We start from the raw sequence: 18368 nt of genomic DNA, 5'->3' as shown, positions 1-18368 counted from the left end.
TTGGCTGAGTGAACTTCTTTTGCAGTACTATGTAAAACGGAATTGCTATGTTCAGAGCTGGCCTGCAGTCTCTTCAGCACTTAAGCTGCACAGACTTGGAGTGTTCGTGGGCAAAAAAAAAGACAGATGTTCAGCGCTCCTATGCCCCAGTGCCACTGCAAGAATTTTGTCACGTGAAAGGAGACCTTTCAACAGCCGTGATCTCTGCAGATCAGTTGCAAAAAATTGGTGAGCGCTTCGCAAGGCAGCACCAGAGTCTGCGATTGTGACTCACAGGTAAGGTGCTCACTCCATTTCGGCAATATAAAGGCTGAAAGTAGGACTGAGTCATAATGAAGTAGTTAGGTGCTACTTAGAACTCCCTCATTCACGAACACATCCATAGACGTGCACACAAGAGGGCAGAGGGGCTGACTGCCCCCCCCCCCAGTCCCAGTCAGCCCCACATCTTTAATCAGTAGGACATGTCCACTCATTGTTTAATGTGCAGGGTTATGGAAATGAAAGTTTTTTAGAGTAGTGGCAGCTGGGGGGACATTGCATTGCAGGAATGGTGTGCTTCCCACTTGTCCCCCAGAACGCCATGAACCAAAGGCAGGTCATTCTGAGCATCACGTCATTGTTTCATTTGCCTTTCTGCATGCATTGCGAAGCTTGTTTTGTTTTGGACTTGTCCGATGGGGCAGGGAGGCACTGCTTTGAAACTTTGCCCCCCCCCCTCCTGTAATGGAGAACCCTGCGCACGCCTATGCACACATCCACACGTGTATATACTCAAGAGCACTACCCACAAATGAGTATGTGCATATGGGGATGTGTGTGTGAATGAGTGAGCATTAAGTTGCACCTAACGCAACTTGGTGCTACCAACTAGTGCAACAGCAAGTTCTGCAAAGTATAATTGAGGTTGTTGGATGGACAGAAAGATGAAGGTGGTTAAACTTGTCTCAGGCTGAGTAGTGGGAAGCTGTTTGAACAAGGTGGCTTGTCCTCCTCCTCCTGAAGTGCTGGCTCCTGAGATACTTTCATGTTTGTTGTGCAATCAAGGGTGGCATGCAAGAACGAACATGAGATTACAAAGAAGTTGTGCGGAATTTTCTTCGTGTGAAACTTGCTAGGATTGAGGCTTGGGCTAGTTGATTCATATTTGCAAAAGTAGGAGAAACGGTGCTAAATTTTGAGGGTACACAAGACAAAGAAGGGACAGCAATGGTGCTGATGTACATCTGAGTTTTATTTTTTGACATTGAGCACATTTATACCATGGCAGTTATAAAATAAGAAAGAAAACAATACAACATGATTGGTGCCTATACCTCTCATCATCCTAAATAGCGCCAGAGTGGATGAAGCCAATGTAGCAAGAATGGCGCTCACTAACACGCACAAAAATACCCAACCAATTAGGTGGGGGAATGCCCACTGTCATAGCCCAGTTGGTAGAGCATGAGTCGCGCAAATTGAAAGTTGTGGGTTCGGGCCGCACCAACGGCAAAGGTGTTTTTTCGTCAACTTTGATTTATTTCATCTTATGTCATAATTATGACACTGTTGTTAAAAACAACAAATAATGTCCCCTATGCTTTCGTTGGCTTACCTGTCTGTTGGATTCAGTTTTGTTCATGTCACATTGAAACTGAGCTGTTTTATGGCAATTAGTTATACTAAGTTCTCAGAGCAAAAAAATAAATGAAAGGGCTCGCTTCTTTGTTCGACAAAACCTATGATGCCAAGGAAGGCATAAGGGAGATCATTTAAAGTCTTTAATTGTAGTGTAGTAATTATGACATACATGGAAAGTGACAACTCTGCTGCCTGAAGGGACTGAACCTACAATTTTCGGATAATGCATTCGATGTTCTACCAATTGAGTTACAGTGGGAGTCATTCCCCCATACACATCCACTTTACTGAGTATCTGTACGGGTAAATCTGTGTGTGTTAGCCAGCAAAGCTTGCAGCATGACGGCGAGTGTGGAACACTCTTTTTTGCCAATTGGCGTCGCATAGTACATGCTCTTTTTACAAGCACAACTAAGAATACTCACATGTATCCTATTATGTGCACTGTCATAGTTTTGAGAGCTGACTCTCAAATATTGAACATTGAAAAGCGAATTGGTATACCTTTGCCAATTTTAGTCTTCATGGCCAACTTGCCAAATGGCCACAAGTTATCACACTGGTGCATGCAGTAACCACATTTTGTACTTTTAGGGCTAAATGTTCCTTTGGCACTGTGCTTCTCAATTATCTTTATAACGAATGCTATTAATTGCCAATTTACTGAAAGATTGACATTAGAATTTGCATGCAGAAACCGGCGACGTCAAGTTCAAGCCATGCCGTGTGCTTCAGTGGCACCACTGCCAAGTGGTAAGACCTGATAGTATATGCTTTCTAATAAGAATAGATAACACTATTATAGCTTTCCATGTCCTTTCTATTGCAAAATTTTTGTCTCTGATGATTTCATGAGTTTAGTAGTAGTCTTACTCCATTAACATTACAGCTTTTACAACATATATCTTGAATGGGTCAAATTGTTGCATAAATACTAGTTCTTTATAAAAGACTAACATCAAAATTTCTTTGTATTTATTCTGGCAAGCCTCTTTGTTTGCCACTGCTACTAGAGCTTCTGAGGAGGGGGATGAAGCTGGTCAAAATTTTGCATTTGTGCAAAATTTTGACCCGCTTCATGTTAGTTTATTATCATTCCTGATATAAACTAACAAGAAAATTTCTTCATATTATTCAGGCGAGTCTTCTTGCTTGCCACCGCTCCTAGAGCTTCTGAAGAAAGAGATGAAGCAGCTGCAGGGCAGGGAACCAGAGGATGTTATGGCTTTCCTAAGCGATGTGTATGGGCTGGAGAGTGCAAGGCATGCCATCGAGCTTCGGACCCCGCGACCAGGCATCATCGCCTGCCTGGCACCAGTACAGAAATGGATTGGTGATGGCAAGCATTGCCCACAGTTGCATGACAAAAAGCGAGAACATTCCTACGGTCAAAGAAGAATGTGACGATTGATTCATTTCTCAAAGTGATCACCCAAAGAGCACAAGTCCGCACAACTGCCATGTGTGAAGGAGCAGAAAAGGAGGCGATAGCACGGGATACTTACAAGCAATGGATGGAAGCTCAGGGACATGAGTTGACCATCCAGACTGTGAGACTCGTTTTACACCCCGAGTTTCCCTTCATTGCTTGTTCTCCTGATGATATTGTTTCCTTTTTTTGCAGATGTCAAGATACTTTTAGAAATTAAGTGTCCACAAAAGCTGGAAAACTCATTCTTAGACTTTGACCGCTTGAAGCCAAAACGAGAGTATATGACACGGCTTCAGGTACAGATCGGAGTAGTGGGAAAATGCAGGTCGATCTTTTTGTCTACAATGCCCCCTTGTTGTTCTGCAGCACAACGGTAGATTTCGACAGCAGCATCTTTGAGGGCTTCAGGGATACAGTAGTGGAAATCTACAAAACAAAGGTACGTGGCAAGCTTGTGACCAGGGTTGGGGGCTTGTAGGCAAGCCATTGTCAGTTCAGACCTGTGCTGTAGAACGAGGCTCTTAATGATGGTAGGGGTGTGCAAGTATCCCGAAATTTCACATACAAGTCAAATAATTTTTGTAGCTTAATTTGATTGCAATTTCACTATTTGAAATTTTTTTGTTTGATTATGAGGTACAAAAGGTTTCATTAGGGCCTTTAAAGAGAAAGAAATCCTGCAGTAATGTTCTTGTGTAGGTCTTGGTGTAGTTCTAAATCTTGCGCTTAGTGCAGCTCCACTACCGCGAAACCTGAGGAAGTGTGTAGCATGGACAATTCAGCGATTCCCATGGTACTTGCCACCGCCTCATCAACTGCGCACTTGCCTAGGCAGTGGTGGTGCCTAAAGCCTCTCCATGCGTTTTCCGTCGGCTATGTTAAGTAGCGCCAACTCGTCCTCCCCCTCTCCCTTTACACCGGCTCTCCACCTAGCGAAAGCCGAAGTGCCGCCATGATGTTTCTGCTGTTTTTCCGGTTGATGCACCTGCCCCATGCCTGCCCATGCCCTCACGACGCAGAAATACCGAGCGAAAACTCGCTTGGCGGCAGACAGTTTAAGGACGAACTTCAAACCAACAACACTGCACAAACGGAGAATGAAATATTTTGCTTCTCGCGTGTGCACATGCGTGCGCAGAAAACCAGATGGAAGGAAAAGCGGGAGGAAAGTGGCTCAAGAATTTCCTTCCGAAGCTCTGGAACTGGAAGTGGGGCGTCGTCGTCGAAACAATAGATGGTGGTACTTAAGAAAGCGGCAGCAGACGTGATGGAGGGGCTTCAGTGGTGCCCTCTCGTGCGGCACGGGTATCAGCCACTTGTTTCAGAAGCGTTTTTTTGTGATTTTAGGTAAACTATTGTGATTAATACTGTGTTATTTCTGTAGTTTATATTATTTTAGACATTGTTAGTTTATCTTGAACTGGTTTTGAGCAATTGTTAGGCCTTGTTTTTAGGCTGTATTGACCATGCATCACCATGTGGCATGAGACAGTGGATGGACGACAAGCCGGGCCCCTAAACGAGCTACATACTTGGAACTTGTGCACATAAGAACCATTCCAGATGCTGCTGGAAGGACACAGTTGTTGTGAAGGGGCACTGGTTTCAGAGCAAATATGCAAAACAAATGACTGCTGCTTCTTTAAAGTGGTACTGACACTAATTTTCGAAACTTAGTTTACTCCACCGTACAAATCTCCTGTATACAGAGATGGCTCTGAGCAATTGTGGCGCTCAGTAAGTGCCAGTAAGATAATGTGTTTGATTTTAGAGTCAATTTTTTCATGGTGCACCAACTGACATGACATTATTGTGTCGTCGGGCTACAGTACCAATATTGGTGACAGTAGGGCCATAGTCAGATACAACTTAGGAAGAAGGTAACACGGTATTTCCTCCTCAAATGTGGATGCACACAAGCCTGCACCAATGCGCATGCACTCCAGGCTGAACTGGATGTGGACTGGTGGTGCACAGATGAATCACGAACAAGCCCTAATGGAAACTCTCCTGAAGTCCATTCCAGACTGTTGTCATGGAGCCGGATGGCTGGTAACGCCGCCTTAGGAGAGCATTGCCTAGTGCACTATTCAAGGGCGTCCGCAGAACTTTTTCCAGGGGGGTGCATCAGCAGAGGGTGGGGAGGAGGAGGGGGGCGTACAGCATAGGTAGCTTTTGTTTCATTGCCGTCACTTGACAGGCAAGGTTAGTCCATGGCAGTATGTAACGTGCAAAGTTGGCTGGTAATCCAGAATGATGTTTCACGCGGATATGCGGGACTGGAGTGTGCTAATCAAGCTGTGTAGCTTACTGCTACTGCATAGAAAATTATTATCCAAAATTCCAAGGGAGGGGCAGCTGCCCCCCCTTGCACCTCCCTCCGGACGCCCACGGCACTATTAGTTCGTAGTAGTGTTTCTTCAGTTTAGCTGGACTATTTTCTTTAGTACTGGATGTGATTGGTGCCACACTTTAGTTAGTATTCTAGGTGGGGCATTCCCAACTTCTTAAGTTTATCTGACTATAGGTGTGATGATGTCACATACCAAAAAATACAAAATGGACGCTTGTGCGTCACCAATACAGCCATGAAACAGAGCGGCTGTGGAAACGTCAAGATATCTTGTGCGAGCACGGCACTAGAAGCTTATGTTGTATCATGACGTCAGGGTACAGTATGAACCAAAACTAGATTTTAATAACGTTGTAATATAATTTTTTAGGACACACCTGCACTCTAGTACATTTTTGTAGGTTCTTGAGAACTTGGCCTTTCATTTGACGCAAGAAACGAAGGCGAAAATTTTGGTGTCCGTATCCCTTGCAGCAATTAAAAAAGATTGTCTCTTTTTAACATCTTGTATCTGCTAAATCATGTTTGACGTAATTAATGAAACTTGTTACTTGGCCAGTCTCACCATCTTTACAGCTGTAAAAAATATGTGGTGTTGTGTTCAACACTTTTCTAATTTGATAACACTTCATGTGCATCTCATGGCACGCTGCTTGATCTTTTTCGCCACTGCCATTGACTGGCTGCACTAAATAACTGAAACCTATTGTCTTTGTATTCAATTTACTGGAGCAGAATACATGCCTGGTTTCTTTCCATTCTTTGTCCTTTGCTTTCCAAGATCCACAGAACTTCAACTAGTCAAGGGGCATTTTTATGTGCACTTCTGAATTCAGCTAGATCTGTAAATGTAAGCTACACTGGGCTCAAGTAATGTGTTCAGTAGACAGATACTGTAGCTGTTGCATGCTTCCCTGTGCTATATATTGTCACATGGTAGCTGTGCTACAATCATTGTAGCAGTATGTGATATTATTTAGGAGTTAATAAAGCATTGTTTTGATAAATCCAATACATGGATGCTTTGTTTCATCATTTAAGACATAATGCAATGAGTGCTGTACTTGGTTCAAATAACATTATAAAAGACATCGGTTTACTTGTACTTGTTTATTTTCATTTTCTACACATGATGCTACATCATGCTTGATATTTCACTTCATGCTAGACAACATAAATTGGTATGACATTTGTACAATGCTCATGTGACCCAAGATGAATAGTGCAACTGCTCTGCACAAAAAAATACAATGCTGCAAAGATAAGCATACTGGTTTCGAGTCAGGATCTACAAAATGAATGGTTGTTCCTGTAATCTACCATTACAATTAAGCATCTTATTACTCGTGATTTGTCCCCATTGCTCTGCTCTTCAGAACTTGTATTTGTCAAGGTACTGATGAAGTGTGAAACCTTTTTCTTTCTCTGGCCTTTACATTTCTGCTCTACTCATGCCGTATGGAAAAATCTCGGCACATCACGTCGTTCGATCTGCTGCACATAGGCAGCTGACACTTTACCAGCACTATACTGGCTCAGTGGATATACATCATGCAGATGTACATAAAGAGATGGTGTCTGCATGTCAGTGGTAGCTGAGTACTTGCATACCACGCTTGGTTTACCTTAGGTGGTAACAAGATAACTGCATGTCTTATGTTTGCTGATAATATTCCCAAAAAATTAAACTGCCCGGCCACGGCACCCGCATTTCGATGGAGGGTGAAATGCCAGAGACCCGCGTATTGAGATTTAGGTGCATGTTAAAGAGACATGAGGATAGGTTAAAATTCCCTGAGCCCTGCACTTGGCATCCCATTATCATATCGTAGGTGTTTGAGATGTAAACCACGCAATCATATATGAAAAAATTAAACTGGGCCGATTCCAAGGGCTAAAATAACACCTCGATTTTGAGAGTTGCTCAGGATAGGCGTCCCAAGTTCAGAATGCCTTGAGGTCAGATGATGCCGTGATGAAAAGTAGGCTAATCCCCCACAAAAATGTGTAATCCATAGTCATGTGATGGAACTTCTCATGTGTTGCTGACATTAGCGTAAAAACTGAACGATAAAATAGGGGTGTGCGAATATTCAAAACTTTGACTAGGTATGTATTCGATTCACAAGACCCTCACTATTTTCAATATTCAAACACCACAAAAGTTACCACAGTATTGAAATCAGCACGAAGAATTACATACTTGTGCTAAATTTCAGAAAATTTGATGCACAAATAGACAAATTAGTTTCAGTAGCCATATTCTCTTCATCTCCAGTGTGCTTTTCCAAATGCTGTGTCAGTATTCAAGTGTAGTGGCCGGAGCATGACATTGTGCATGAGGCCATGCACGTTGTTGCAATAGACTGCCGAAATTGTACTGAACAAACCGCCCGAAAAAAATGGGGAGCCCACTGCCAAAAATTAATTTAAAAAACATCTAAAAATAAGTAAATCCGCCATTATTCTGGTTTCCGAACGTAAAGCACCTGCAATGAACATCGTGTCAATCAGTTGTTGCTTGTTCCAGTTGAGAAAGCAAGCTTAGAGGAGTTAAATCATGACAAGATTAACACACAAGCACGTGTGTCTAACCAGCGGCTGTTTTCGTTGTCTGAGGAATGGTCACATGCATAACAATGTCGCTGCTTCCAGAAAATATTGAGCAGAGATCCTTCCTTCGTGACAACATAAACTCCAGATGTCGTACTGCCCAGCAATAGTGCTCTACAATGCATTAATTTCCTGTATGTTATTTGCTGCACAAGACTTGCTTTTTTATGCCTGGTTGGTGAAAAATTTTTTGCCACAGTCGGTAGTTGTACTGTTAGTATGCAAAGATATTAGAAAAATATTCGATGCACACTTTGTTTTCATTACTTGAATTCACTTCACAATTGAAAATTTGATGTTCGTACATCCCCATATAAAGCGTGAGCCCCAGTTGAAAAGGTTACACGAAAGTTAATTTCACCTGTAAATACAAAAAAATAGGTGCTTCATAATTTAGACATGCATACAGACTGAGAATTAAACTATATTGGTCTTGTTGACGTACCGCAGTTCTATATTGCAGACACATCAACTGTACCAAAGAAAGATTGTCCCTTGGTGTCTATAAAAAGCGGTGGGGGGCAAATACAGATGCTGATAGGTTAGTGATCCCTGCAACCACTGTCATTATGTTATCTAGTTGTCCTACCATTCTCCATGGAACTCTTGTAGACAAAATTTTGAAAATTTTCATGCGCTGAATGACACGCTCAACGTGCACCCTTGCTGATGCTATTTTCTGAGTACGTACAGCATCACCTTTTGTCATTTGTTGCCCTTTCTTGAAAGGTGGCCGAATTAGTTCAATTAGCCTTTCTGCACAACAGTCATCAATGAGGAAGCCACGGTCTGCCATCACTGCGTCTGACACAGTATCGAGGTTATCAAGGAGCTTACTTTGCTCAAAAATAGTTTTGTCCGAGGTACGACCACCATAACCTTGTGTCACATGAGCAATCACACCACCCGGTGTTACAGTGATCATGTATTTGCATGTGAATGTCTTCTTATACACAGAATAGCACCTCAGTGCACACTGAAGGCAATTTGGCTGGGAAACAGGTATTTCTGTGCAGTCTACAATAATTCTAACATTACTGAATTGTCTGAAGTGAGTTGGCATGTTTTCCACGATCTCTTCTTTCGATGGCAGCATTACAACCGATGACAATATTTGAGCAAGAATTCCAATTGTTTGTGTTATGGTATTGGTGCATGTCGTGAGGGAGCATCCAAACATGTGTTTAAGGAATGTGTTTGAGATGTTGTGTTTTAACTTGATCAGGGTTAGTACAATTCTTTCTTCAGCTGTCAGGCGGCTCCTGCCATGTACTTGCTGCACCTGAAGGTAACATCCAACCAGGCTTTCCAGTAATTCCATGGATGAGAGTCCTGTGTATGACGTAATGTTGGTGTCGTCTAAGGTGTCCACAAATTTATGTGTAAATGCCCCCGTGTGTACTTGAGAAGCCTTGTCCTGTCTTGATAGAGCACTGCCAACAAGAGCCATTTCAATAAGCACACTTGCGGCGTCTTCTTCTTCTGCAGTGGCTTCTGCTTTATGGCTGTCACATGAAACCTGAGGATAAATCAACCACCCACACATTGACGTTATTCGCAGAAGGCTAGAGCAAGTGGGGTTACAACATACTGGCCGACATTTAGGCTTTGAGTTTATTAGGTGTTAGACAAGGGGCCAAATTTACTCATGAAACTGAGTAAATTCTGTTCACCTGTGTTGGTAAAGCTCCCATTTGCTAGATGAAGGCCCATGTGCACTGTCATCTTGAAAACTGGGTACAGCACTTGGCTGTGGTTGGACATCATCCTGATTTCAATAAAACAAACAACGCTCGCTGCATGCATCAAATAGCTTACACTTGTCACCAGAGCTCTGCTACAGAAGGTCAGATTATTTTTGCGTTTCCATGAGGTTGAGTAAACTTTGCTCACCTGCGCAGGAAAGTCACCCATTTTAAGATGCGAAGGCTCCTTGTGTGAACTGTCGCCTTGAAATCTTGACACAGCACTTGCCTTTGGTGCCTCATTATCCTGAGTTATAAATAAAACAAACAAAAAGCACTTGCTGCATTCATAAAATATCGCTTACAGGTGACTGAATCTCTGCTACATATATTTAGGCTACTTTACACTTACCTCTGCTGACCGCCGTGTCCTCCTTTCTAATCGTTCTGCACTGAGCTGTTGGAGGCGGGCTGCTTTTTCGGCATCGTGTACAGATGACTGTGGCAGATTTTGACTTGGGACAGCAGTCCGCTTTAGTCGTCTTCTTACACATGGGAAGTCTGAAATTATTCATATTATATTGCCCAATTTAACTTCCTTTTACAGACAAAAAGGCAAATACTGAAAGCATGCCATTTACATGTGAATGAGCCGTGCAGCATTTAAAAGCAAGGTTTGCACGAGTAGTGAGAGCCATTGGCGTAGCCAGGGGTGGGGGAGGTAACCCCTTTTCCACCCTTCGAAACTTCATGCATATGTATACGCGCACATTACACACGCACGAATAACATACCTAAAGGGTGGTGATCCCCACCCCGCCCCCGAAAATATGCCTGGCTACGCCCCCAGTGAAACTATTAATAAATTTGAGAAGGGAATAACTAATCGAAGTAAATTAACCACGTTAGGTTTCCGGAAATTAGCGTCGTTTATTCAGTGGTATAGTGATAATTGCATCACTCTGAAACAAGCCTATTCCTACATAATTAAGTTGCGCTGCACTGTGTCGGAAAGGTACCAAGCGGTGCGGGCGCAAGTTGAACGCCCGGTAAGCTTCTTGCTCTTAAATTTCATCCGAGCTGACAAACCAAAACAGGCAGTGCGCCGCGTTAATTAGAACACAGCATCGCCTGTAGACACCGCAGAGAAAACGCAGGCGTAACCACCGTACCTTTGTCCATTATAAATATATTTCAGGTTTCACTACTACAGTGCGCGCGGACAAAACGTACGTTAGCGACAGGGGCGTAGCGAGAAATTTTTCGGGGTGGTCCAACCATTGTTTATCTATCTTCGTGCATGTGTTTGCATAGCCGCGTGTATATACACACACGCAAAATCGAAAATTTTCGGAGGTGGGAGCGGTTTGACCTCGCAGCCTACTCCAGTGGTCTGCCAGAATATTACTGCAGCTTAATTTCAGAATGAGCAGACTAAGACTTGTGCAGAAAATAAGTATAAGCGAAAAATACACTCGCACATATAACGCAACTAATGTACTAAAGCGCTTTCGTATATAGACGAAACTGTACTCCGCTTACGAGAAGCCCGAATATTAAAAAAAACACGCACACACGCTAAATAATGGTGTGCTCACCTGGGAGAATGAAGTCGTCTCGAGCGAAGTGATTTGAACAAACCACCATAGTGCCGGTCACCTTCTTTCCAATGCGTAAGTTTCTGATCCACGCCGTTCTCCGTTGCGCGTCGTCTGCATCCTTCGGGAAGTGATGGAACGATACGTTGCCACCTTTCCACCGCGATGCCACGCATTGTGGCACACAGCAATGTTCTTTGGAGATCGCTTTCTTCTTTTTCGGGCTCGCGCGCGGCGGCATGGCGAAAATAAAGGAACTGTGCGGCCGCTATCACGACGCGCGCAACGTGATACCATATCTCCTTTCAAGGTTGACCCTGTTAGGGCCGTTTCCAGGCGCGCCCGCTAGGTGGCGAGCGCTCAGTTGGAATCGCGAATAGACGACGCGCTCGACTGCTTGCACGGCGCCAGGTATTTCTCCTCAACAGACCTGCGCTCAGGGTACTGGCAGGTCGCTGTGGACGACCAAGACAGAAAAAAGACTGCATTCTTGACCCCTGATGGACTTTATCAGTTTAAGGTGATGCCTTTTGGCTTATGTAATGCTCCCGCGACTTTCGAGCGCATGATGGACTCTCCTTCGAGGCATGAAGTGGTCCATCTGTCTTTGCTATCTAGACGATGTTATCGTTTTTTCCACTACTTTTGAAAACCATCTCACTCGCCTGGCCACCGTGCTTGGTGTTTTCCGACCCGGTCACCTCCAACTTGACTCGTCGAAATGTCGCTTTGGACAGCGCCAAATCTGTGTACTCGGCCATCTCGGAACAAGACCCTGAAAAAGTCCGTGCAGTTCGAGCTTTCCCCTCACCCGGCTCTGCTAAGGACGTCCGCAGTTGGACTGTGCTCCTACTTCCGTCGTTTTGTCCAGAACTTCGCCGAAGTAGCCCATCCCCTGACCTGCCTGCTGAAAAGGGACGTCGCATTCACCTGAGGCCAACAACAAGCAAACGCCTTCTCATCACTCGTTGCCATCCTCACCAATCCGCCAGTTCTGGCACACTTCGACCCGTCTGCCACTACGGAGGTCCGTACCGATGCCAGTGGCCACGGTATAGGCGCAGTGCTTGCACAACGGCAACAGGGTATACACCGCGTCGTCGCGTACGCAAGCCGCCTCTTGTCGCCATCGGAACAAAATTACTCGATTACAGAACGTGAGTGCTTAGCGCTCGTCTGGGCCATCGCGAAATTCCGACCGTACCTGTATGGCAGACACTTCTTGGTTATTACAGATCATCATGCGCTTTGCTGGCTCTCCTCGCTCAAGGACCCCACAAGACGCCTCGGTCGCTGGGCGCTGCGCTTACAAGAGTACACATTTTCTGTATCCTATAAGTCTGGGCAACTTCACAGGGATGCCGGCTGCTTGTCTCGGCACCCAGTCGATCCGCCTGAAACAACGGAAGATGAACAAACACCACTCGTTCTCCCCTTAGAAGAACAGACTGTTGGGCGCGTTGGTAATGCATTCTGTAAAAACTGCGCGAAAAACGTGGACAAAGGGAGAAACGGACGACAGTTTTTACAGAATCGTTCTCTCCATTAGCGACTTCGTCAACATAGCTGCTGAACAACGCCGCGACTCATCTCTGCGGCCTATTATAGATGGTCTGCAATCTCCACAACCTAACCGTTCCTTACAGATGTTCGTCCTTCGCAACGACATCTTGCACCGCTACAACGCCCGCCCTGACGGTGCTGAGCTTTTGCTCGTTGTTCCTGTGCATCTCCGCTCGGTTGTTTTCGCCCAGCTTCATGATGCACCCACCGCCAGCCATCTAGGGGTGTCACGCACGTATGACCGCATTTGCCGGCGATTCTTTTGGCCTGGCCTCTACCGTTCTGTGCGACAGCATGTTGCGGCGTGCGACCTCTGTGAGAGGCGCAAGACACCTGCGCTATTGCCCGCTGGCGGTCTTCAGCCCATTGAAGTTCCAGACGAGCCATTTTTCCGAGTCGGCCTCGACCTTCTAGGACCTTTTCCCGTGTCGGCCACCGGTAACAGGTGGATTGCCGTCGCTACCGACTACGCAACGCGGTATGCCGTCACACGCGAACTTCCCACCAGCTGCGCTACTGATGTAGCCGATTTAATTCTTCATGACATCATTCTGCGTCATGGTGCTCCTCGTCAATTGATCAATGACCGCGGCCGCTGTTTCCTATCTAAAGTAGTCGACGACCTCTTGCGATCCTGCTCGACCCACCACAAGTTCACTACAGCGTACCACCCACAAACGAACGGCCTCACCGAACGCCTGAACCGTACCCTGACAGACATGCTTGCAATGTACGTCTCTGAGGACCACCGCGATTCTCTGACGACCACAGGGACATCAACCAACCTTTTGTAACCTTCGCATACAACTCTTCGCGTCACCACACAGCTGAATTTTCACCTTTTTACCTGTTGTTTGGCTACGACCCGCCTTGACCCATGGACACCATGTTGCATTCTGACGCCGACTCATCGACTGCATATGCTCGTGGTGCACTGGCCTGTGCTGACATCGCCCGCCAGGTCGCCCGGAATCGTTTTGCGCCTAGCAGGTTAACCAAAAGTGTGGTTATGATCGCCGACACCGCGACGTGCAGTACTCTCCGGGGTCGCTGGTCTTGCTGCGGTTACCATCGCGACGTGTTGGTCTATGCGAAAAACTGATGTCCCGTTATGTTGGCCCTTACCGCGTCATACGAAAGGTCACTAGCGTGACCTATCAGATCGCTGCACTCAATCCTCGTGGCTGAAGCTGTCAACGACAGCTTCAGCCACGAGTGATATAGTTCATGTCTCGCGACTTAAACCGTACAACTCTCGCCCCGATAACTGATCACACCGGGGCGGTGCTTATGCCGCCGGCGGGTAATGTCACGGGCGGAGAAGGGCAGCGAATGACGACGACGAAGTGCTGGGTGGAACGCGCTTGAACTGCGACAGCGTTGTACGCTTTTGCTGTTAAATATACCCTGTGTATATAGTTTCTTCCCGGTAACAATATTAAAGACGATAGTCTTTCTTGGGGAACTTAAACGCACAAATTTTGGTCTGTCTGTCTTTCTGTCTCTTTCTGTTTGTCGGCACGTCCCTCGATTCAGCCACTCGGCCAAAGTTGAACCACTTGCCCAAGGGCCAGCCGTCTTGAAATGGTACGGCTGTTCATACTTGTGAACGTTGTCGATCAAAAAGTAAATATCATGCATATCTGAGGTGCAACATCACTAGGTAAGTATTAGGTGGCGTGTTCCTTTAATAGAAAATGCATACATACGTAATTTTAAGGACCCTAGTTTCTTAAGCTGCGCTGAAAATGCATAAGAATGGAAGCTTGAGCGAGTTGGTGTGCGTTCATCTTTGTTGAAACAGCGCTCACTAGACGACGACGAATTAAAAGAAGGCACAGGACAGGCGCTGCCTGTCCTGTGCCTTCTTTTACTTCCTCGTCGTCTAGTGAGCGCTGTTTCAACAAAGCTGAAAATGCGACTGCGCTGAAATTTACCTTCCTCCGTGCCCCTCGCACGAGCTCATTGTTGTGTTTCGGTTTCGGTTCTGTATTGCACTGTACGAATGCCATGGGTTGGTGTTGAAAAACTTTAGTTTTGAGAAGGCCAAGAAGGTGAAAAAAAATATTTAAAAAATGAAAAAGCAGCGTTGTGGGCGGCCTTCAGGCTGCCGGTTGTGGGCGCCGCTCTGGCGTTCCTGTTTTACCCAGGCGACGTGTAAATAAAAGAGTGTGTGGAGAGTACTCGTTGAGTGCGGACGTTTCTCTGCAAAGGTCTTCGCCTGCTGCTGCGCCGGGACTACCAGCACGCAACACAGCACTCATGTTTCCCGACGTATTGCCAGATGGCGTCCATATCTCACACAGCGCCTCTTCTATTGTCTTTACACGACATTTGCAGCGAAGCACGCAGATACGCGGCCAATTTTTTAGAACAGCATTTGTCCAACCAGGAAGTGTCGGAGCGTCACGCTTACTGTTTAGTGCATTTCGTTTGCTTTGTACTGTTGTGCGTTACGTTCTCTCTACCCAAGTTGCCAAAGAAGCATTGGTCGGTTGGGTCGTGGTAATTATTATGCCTAACCGACTCGGGCTGAGAGATGCCGTAGCAGAGAGCTCTGGATATATTAGACCGACTGGAATTCTTTAACGTGCACTGAAATCGCACAGTACATGAGCCTCTAGCACTTTGCCTCGTTCGAAATGCCACCTCTGCAGCCAGGAACCCGCATCTTTCGAGTCAGCAGCCGAGCACCGTAACCACTAGGCCTACAAGCCAGCAGTGAAATATGATCTGGGCATGGCTTCTGCTCCCAACGAGCTTTCTTCAAGAACTGTTAGCTTTGAAAAGATGTATGCATACTCGAAAGATGTTTGCCAACTGCACCGTATGTCACTTCAATTCATAGTGTACGCCGTTTTGGTTCTCTTGGTTGTGCTGGAACAAATGGCTTTAGAGGGTGTTGAGGCGAGCTCGTTGGTACGGATCCATTAGAATGCAGCGCTTAAAGAACACAAACACTTAGAACCTTCACGAAAGAACTTCCAAGTGATGAACACATACGCTTTTTAGATCTTGAACTCCACCTGGGACGCAAACACATCTGCTGGGCCTACGCTCCCCGGTCCAAGAAGCAACTTCTCCCCTTTTCGTCGGCACACTCAAGGACAGTTAAGCGCGCTGTTGCACTCGGAGCAATGAAGAACGCCCTCTCACGCAGCTGCCTACACAAGATACACCGCAGCTTCAATGACCAGCTTAAGCGCCTCAAGGATAGTGGATTCCCGGAACCCCTCCTCTCAACCTTCATTGAAGTCTTGGTCCGAGACATCAGGTGCCCAAAAGAAAAAGTACGGCCTCCACTCGACAGATCGAAATTAGTTGTCCTACCCTATGTTCATGCAGTCTCGCATCGAATCAAAAAAGCGGCTGGAAGAACAGGTGTGAGTGTAGTGTTTTCAGCCCCGAACAAACTTTCATCTTTGTGCAAACGCGTCAACGGAAATCCCCCCGACTCCCAATCCTGCGGGAAGAATCACGCTCCGCCCTATGTACAGTGCAAAAAAGAGATCGTGTACGAGATTCCCACGACCTGTGGCAGATCGTACATCGGCCAGTCGGGACGTTGTCTCAATGATCGTCTGCGAGAGCACGCGAACAACGTCAAGAACAAGCACGGTAGCAATTTAGCAATCCATTGCGCAGACTGTGGGTGCACTCCGCTCCTGAAAAAAGCCAAAGTGTTGCGCCGATACAAGGACAATCTGGCATGTGAAATCTTTGAAACGTACACCATGATGTGCAAAGGCGCGGCTTGTGTCAGTGCCCCTTCGCTCACACTTACTGACAAGGAATTCAGATATCTCAGCCAGTAATCAGAAGCAGCTTGGCATAATGTCATAGTCACACCCATGCGCATAACTCCTCTTCCTTCCATGTTCCCCCTCCCTTCTTTTTCTCGCCCTCTTTATATATGTGAACGCACAATAAACCAACTGTTGGCCAGCGCCCGTCCTCGTTTTCGTTCTAAATGGCTTTGTCGGCTGCGTGAGTGTGAGGCCTTGTGATACTAACAGCTTTTGCACGTTCTGGTGCATTCTTCAATGAGTAAAGTACCCGAAGTGTCATGTATTTTTTCTAGTCACTTTTCACCTAGTTATTTGTTTACGCCAGTGACACACACTTGTTGTGAAGAACGATGCATGGGTTGTCTGAATTGTGCTGTGTTTTATCAACACACTGACCCTTCTTGCGTAGATTGCAACATATTTAAAATTGCATTGCTCCAGCTCGAAGTGTCAGAACCTCATGTTGGTCTTTTAGTGCATTTCATTTGCCGTGCACCTGCAGTGTTCTGCACTTTGTTCCCTGTACTCGCTTTTACCAAAGGGATACTCTGCTCAGTGGATGTGGGACAGGGCTGGGCAGAGATACCCAGAAAAGTATTCCGGAATACAGATATCGAAATACATGAACTGGAAGCCTAAAATACAGATACTGAGATACATTTGCCTTTAACGTAACGGGATATTTCGGAGATACTTTTGCAATAAGACGAAAAAAGTATTCCGGAATACAGTTACAGCGATACAGATACTGGAATACTTTTTTTATTTCAAGGATGCTCATACTATGCAAAGACACTTATTAGTGCAGCATAATGGTGTAATTAAAGTTACAGCGCATTGAAACGTTCAGTTCATTTATTTATTTATTTATTTATTTATTACAGTACCCTCAGCGCCATTAAGACATTGCAGGGGAGGGGGGAGGCGGACTGAGTACATAATTAGTAATAATGACATAATTACAAGTATCAATTGCAATAAAATACACTATTTCACAGCAACAGTTACAAGGATTGGACACCGAAATCGACATACTTGCGAACAAACTAAGCTATGCTAGAAATAGCACACTTTAAGCAAATCACTCGAATCACTAATGAACACCAGTGAATTGAGAAAAAGCACACATTTATTTTGAAGATCTGCTTTGCTGAGAAGGTTGCTGTGTAGGCTTCTCAAATGGGCTGTCTTCTAACAGCGTAGGTTCAGCCTCAGCACAAGAGTCACGAAAGAAAATGTCTGTCTACCGCTGAAGGCGAGCACAAATTCGTGTTATAGTGAATAAATACCGCCATCATAGCCGCATTGCCCTGCAGCGTGGCGATATCTCTTCTCGGGTCATCTAGATACCGAAACACTTCCGCCCTCACTTGGGTTGTTCTGACTGTTCAGAATCCGAAGTCGGTCCCCATCTTCGGAATACTTAGCCGTCTGACCCTGTCGGCTTCAATGAAGCTGTCACGGCCACCGACGCTACCAGCACCCATTTAAGAAGGCCACAACAGGCGAAGTTGTGAAGTCGGCTCCGGCGGTGGGGGAGCCTGCTACCACAAAAGACCGTTTCACGCATGTAATCAATTAGGAACGCACCCTGACATTAGAGAGGCGGCTGAAAGCGCGTCAAAGATAGCCATCTTCTAGTCACTTCCGCCGCGACTACAGGAACTGCTTTTGGAAGTGCCGCCGCTTTGAAAACTGAACGCACGCGAAGCA

At 45.7% G+C, this 18368-nt stretch overlaps 1 protein-coding gene across 1 annotated transcript; it reads right to left on the bottom strand.

Moving 5' to 3' along the window:
- Positions 1-8523: 8523 nt before the first annotated feature.
- Positions 8524-9335, bottom strand: LOC119376836 (uncharacterized). The gene has a single exon (XM_037646528.2). The coding sequence runs from the start codon at positions 9199-9201 to the stop codon at positions 8524-8526; it is 678 nt and encodes a 225-aa protein (XP_037502456.1). The 5' UTR covers positions 9202-9335.
- Positions 9336-18368: the final 9033 nt, after the last annotated feature.

Source organism: Rhipicephalus sanguineus, unplaced genomic scaffold, assembly GCF_013339695.2.
Source record: "Rhipicephalus sanguineus isolate Rsan-2018 unplaced genomic scaffold, BIME_Rsan_1.4 Seq243, whole genome shotgun sequence".
Taxonomy (NCBI): Eukaryota; Metazoa; Arthropoda; class Arachnida; order Ixodida; family Ixodidae; genus Rhipicephalus; species Rhipicephalus sanguineus.
This window is presented reverse-complemented; position numbering and strand designations above follow the sequence as displayed.

What these genes read in the sequence shown, in the direction of transcription:
- LOC119376836 (XM_037646528.2), bottom strand. Translation starts at nt 9,201, where the DNA reads ATGTTTGGATGCTCCCTCACGACATGCACCAATACCATAACACAAACA.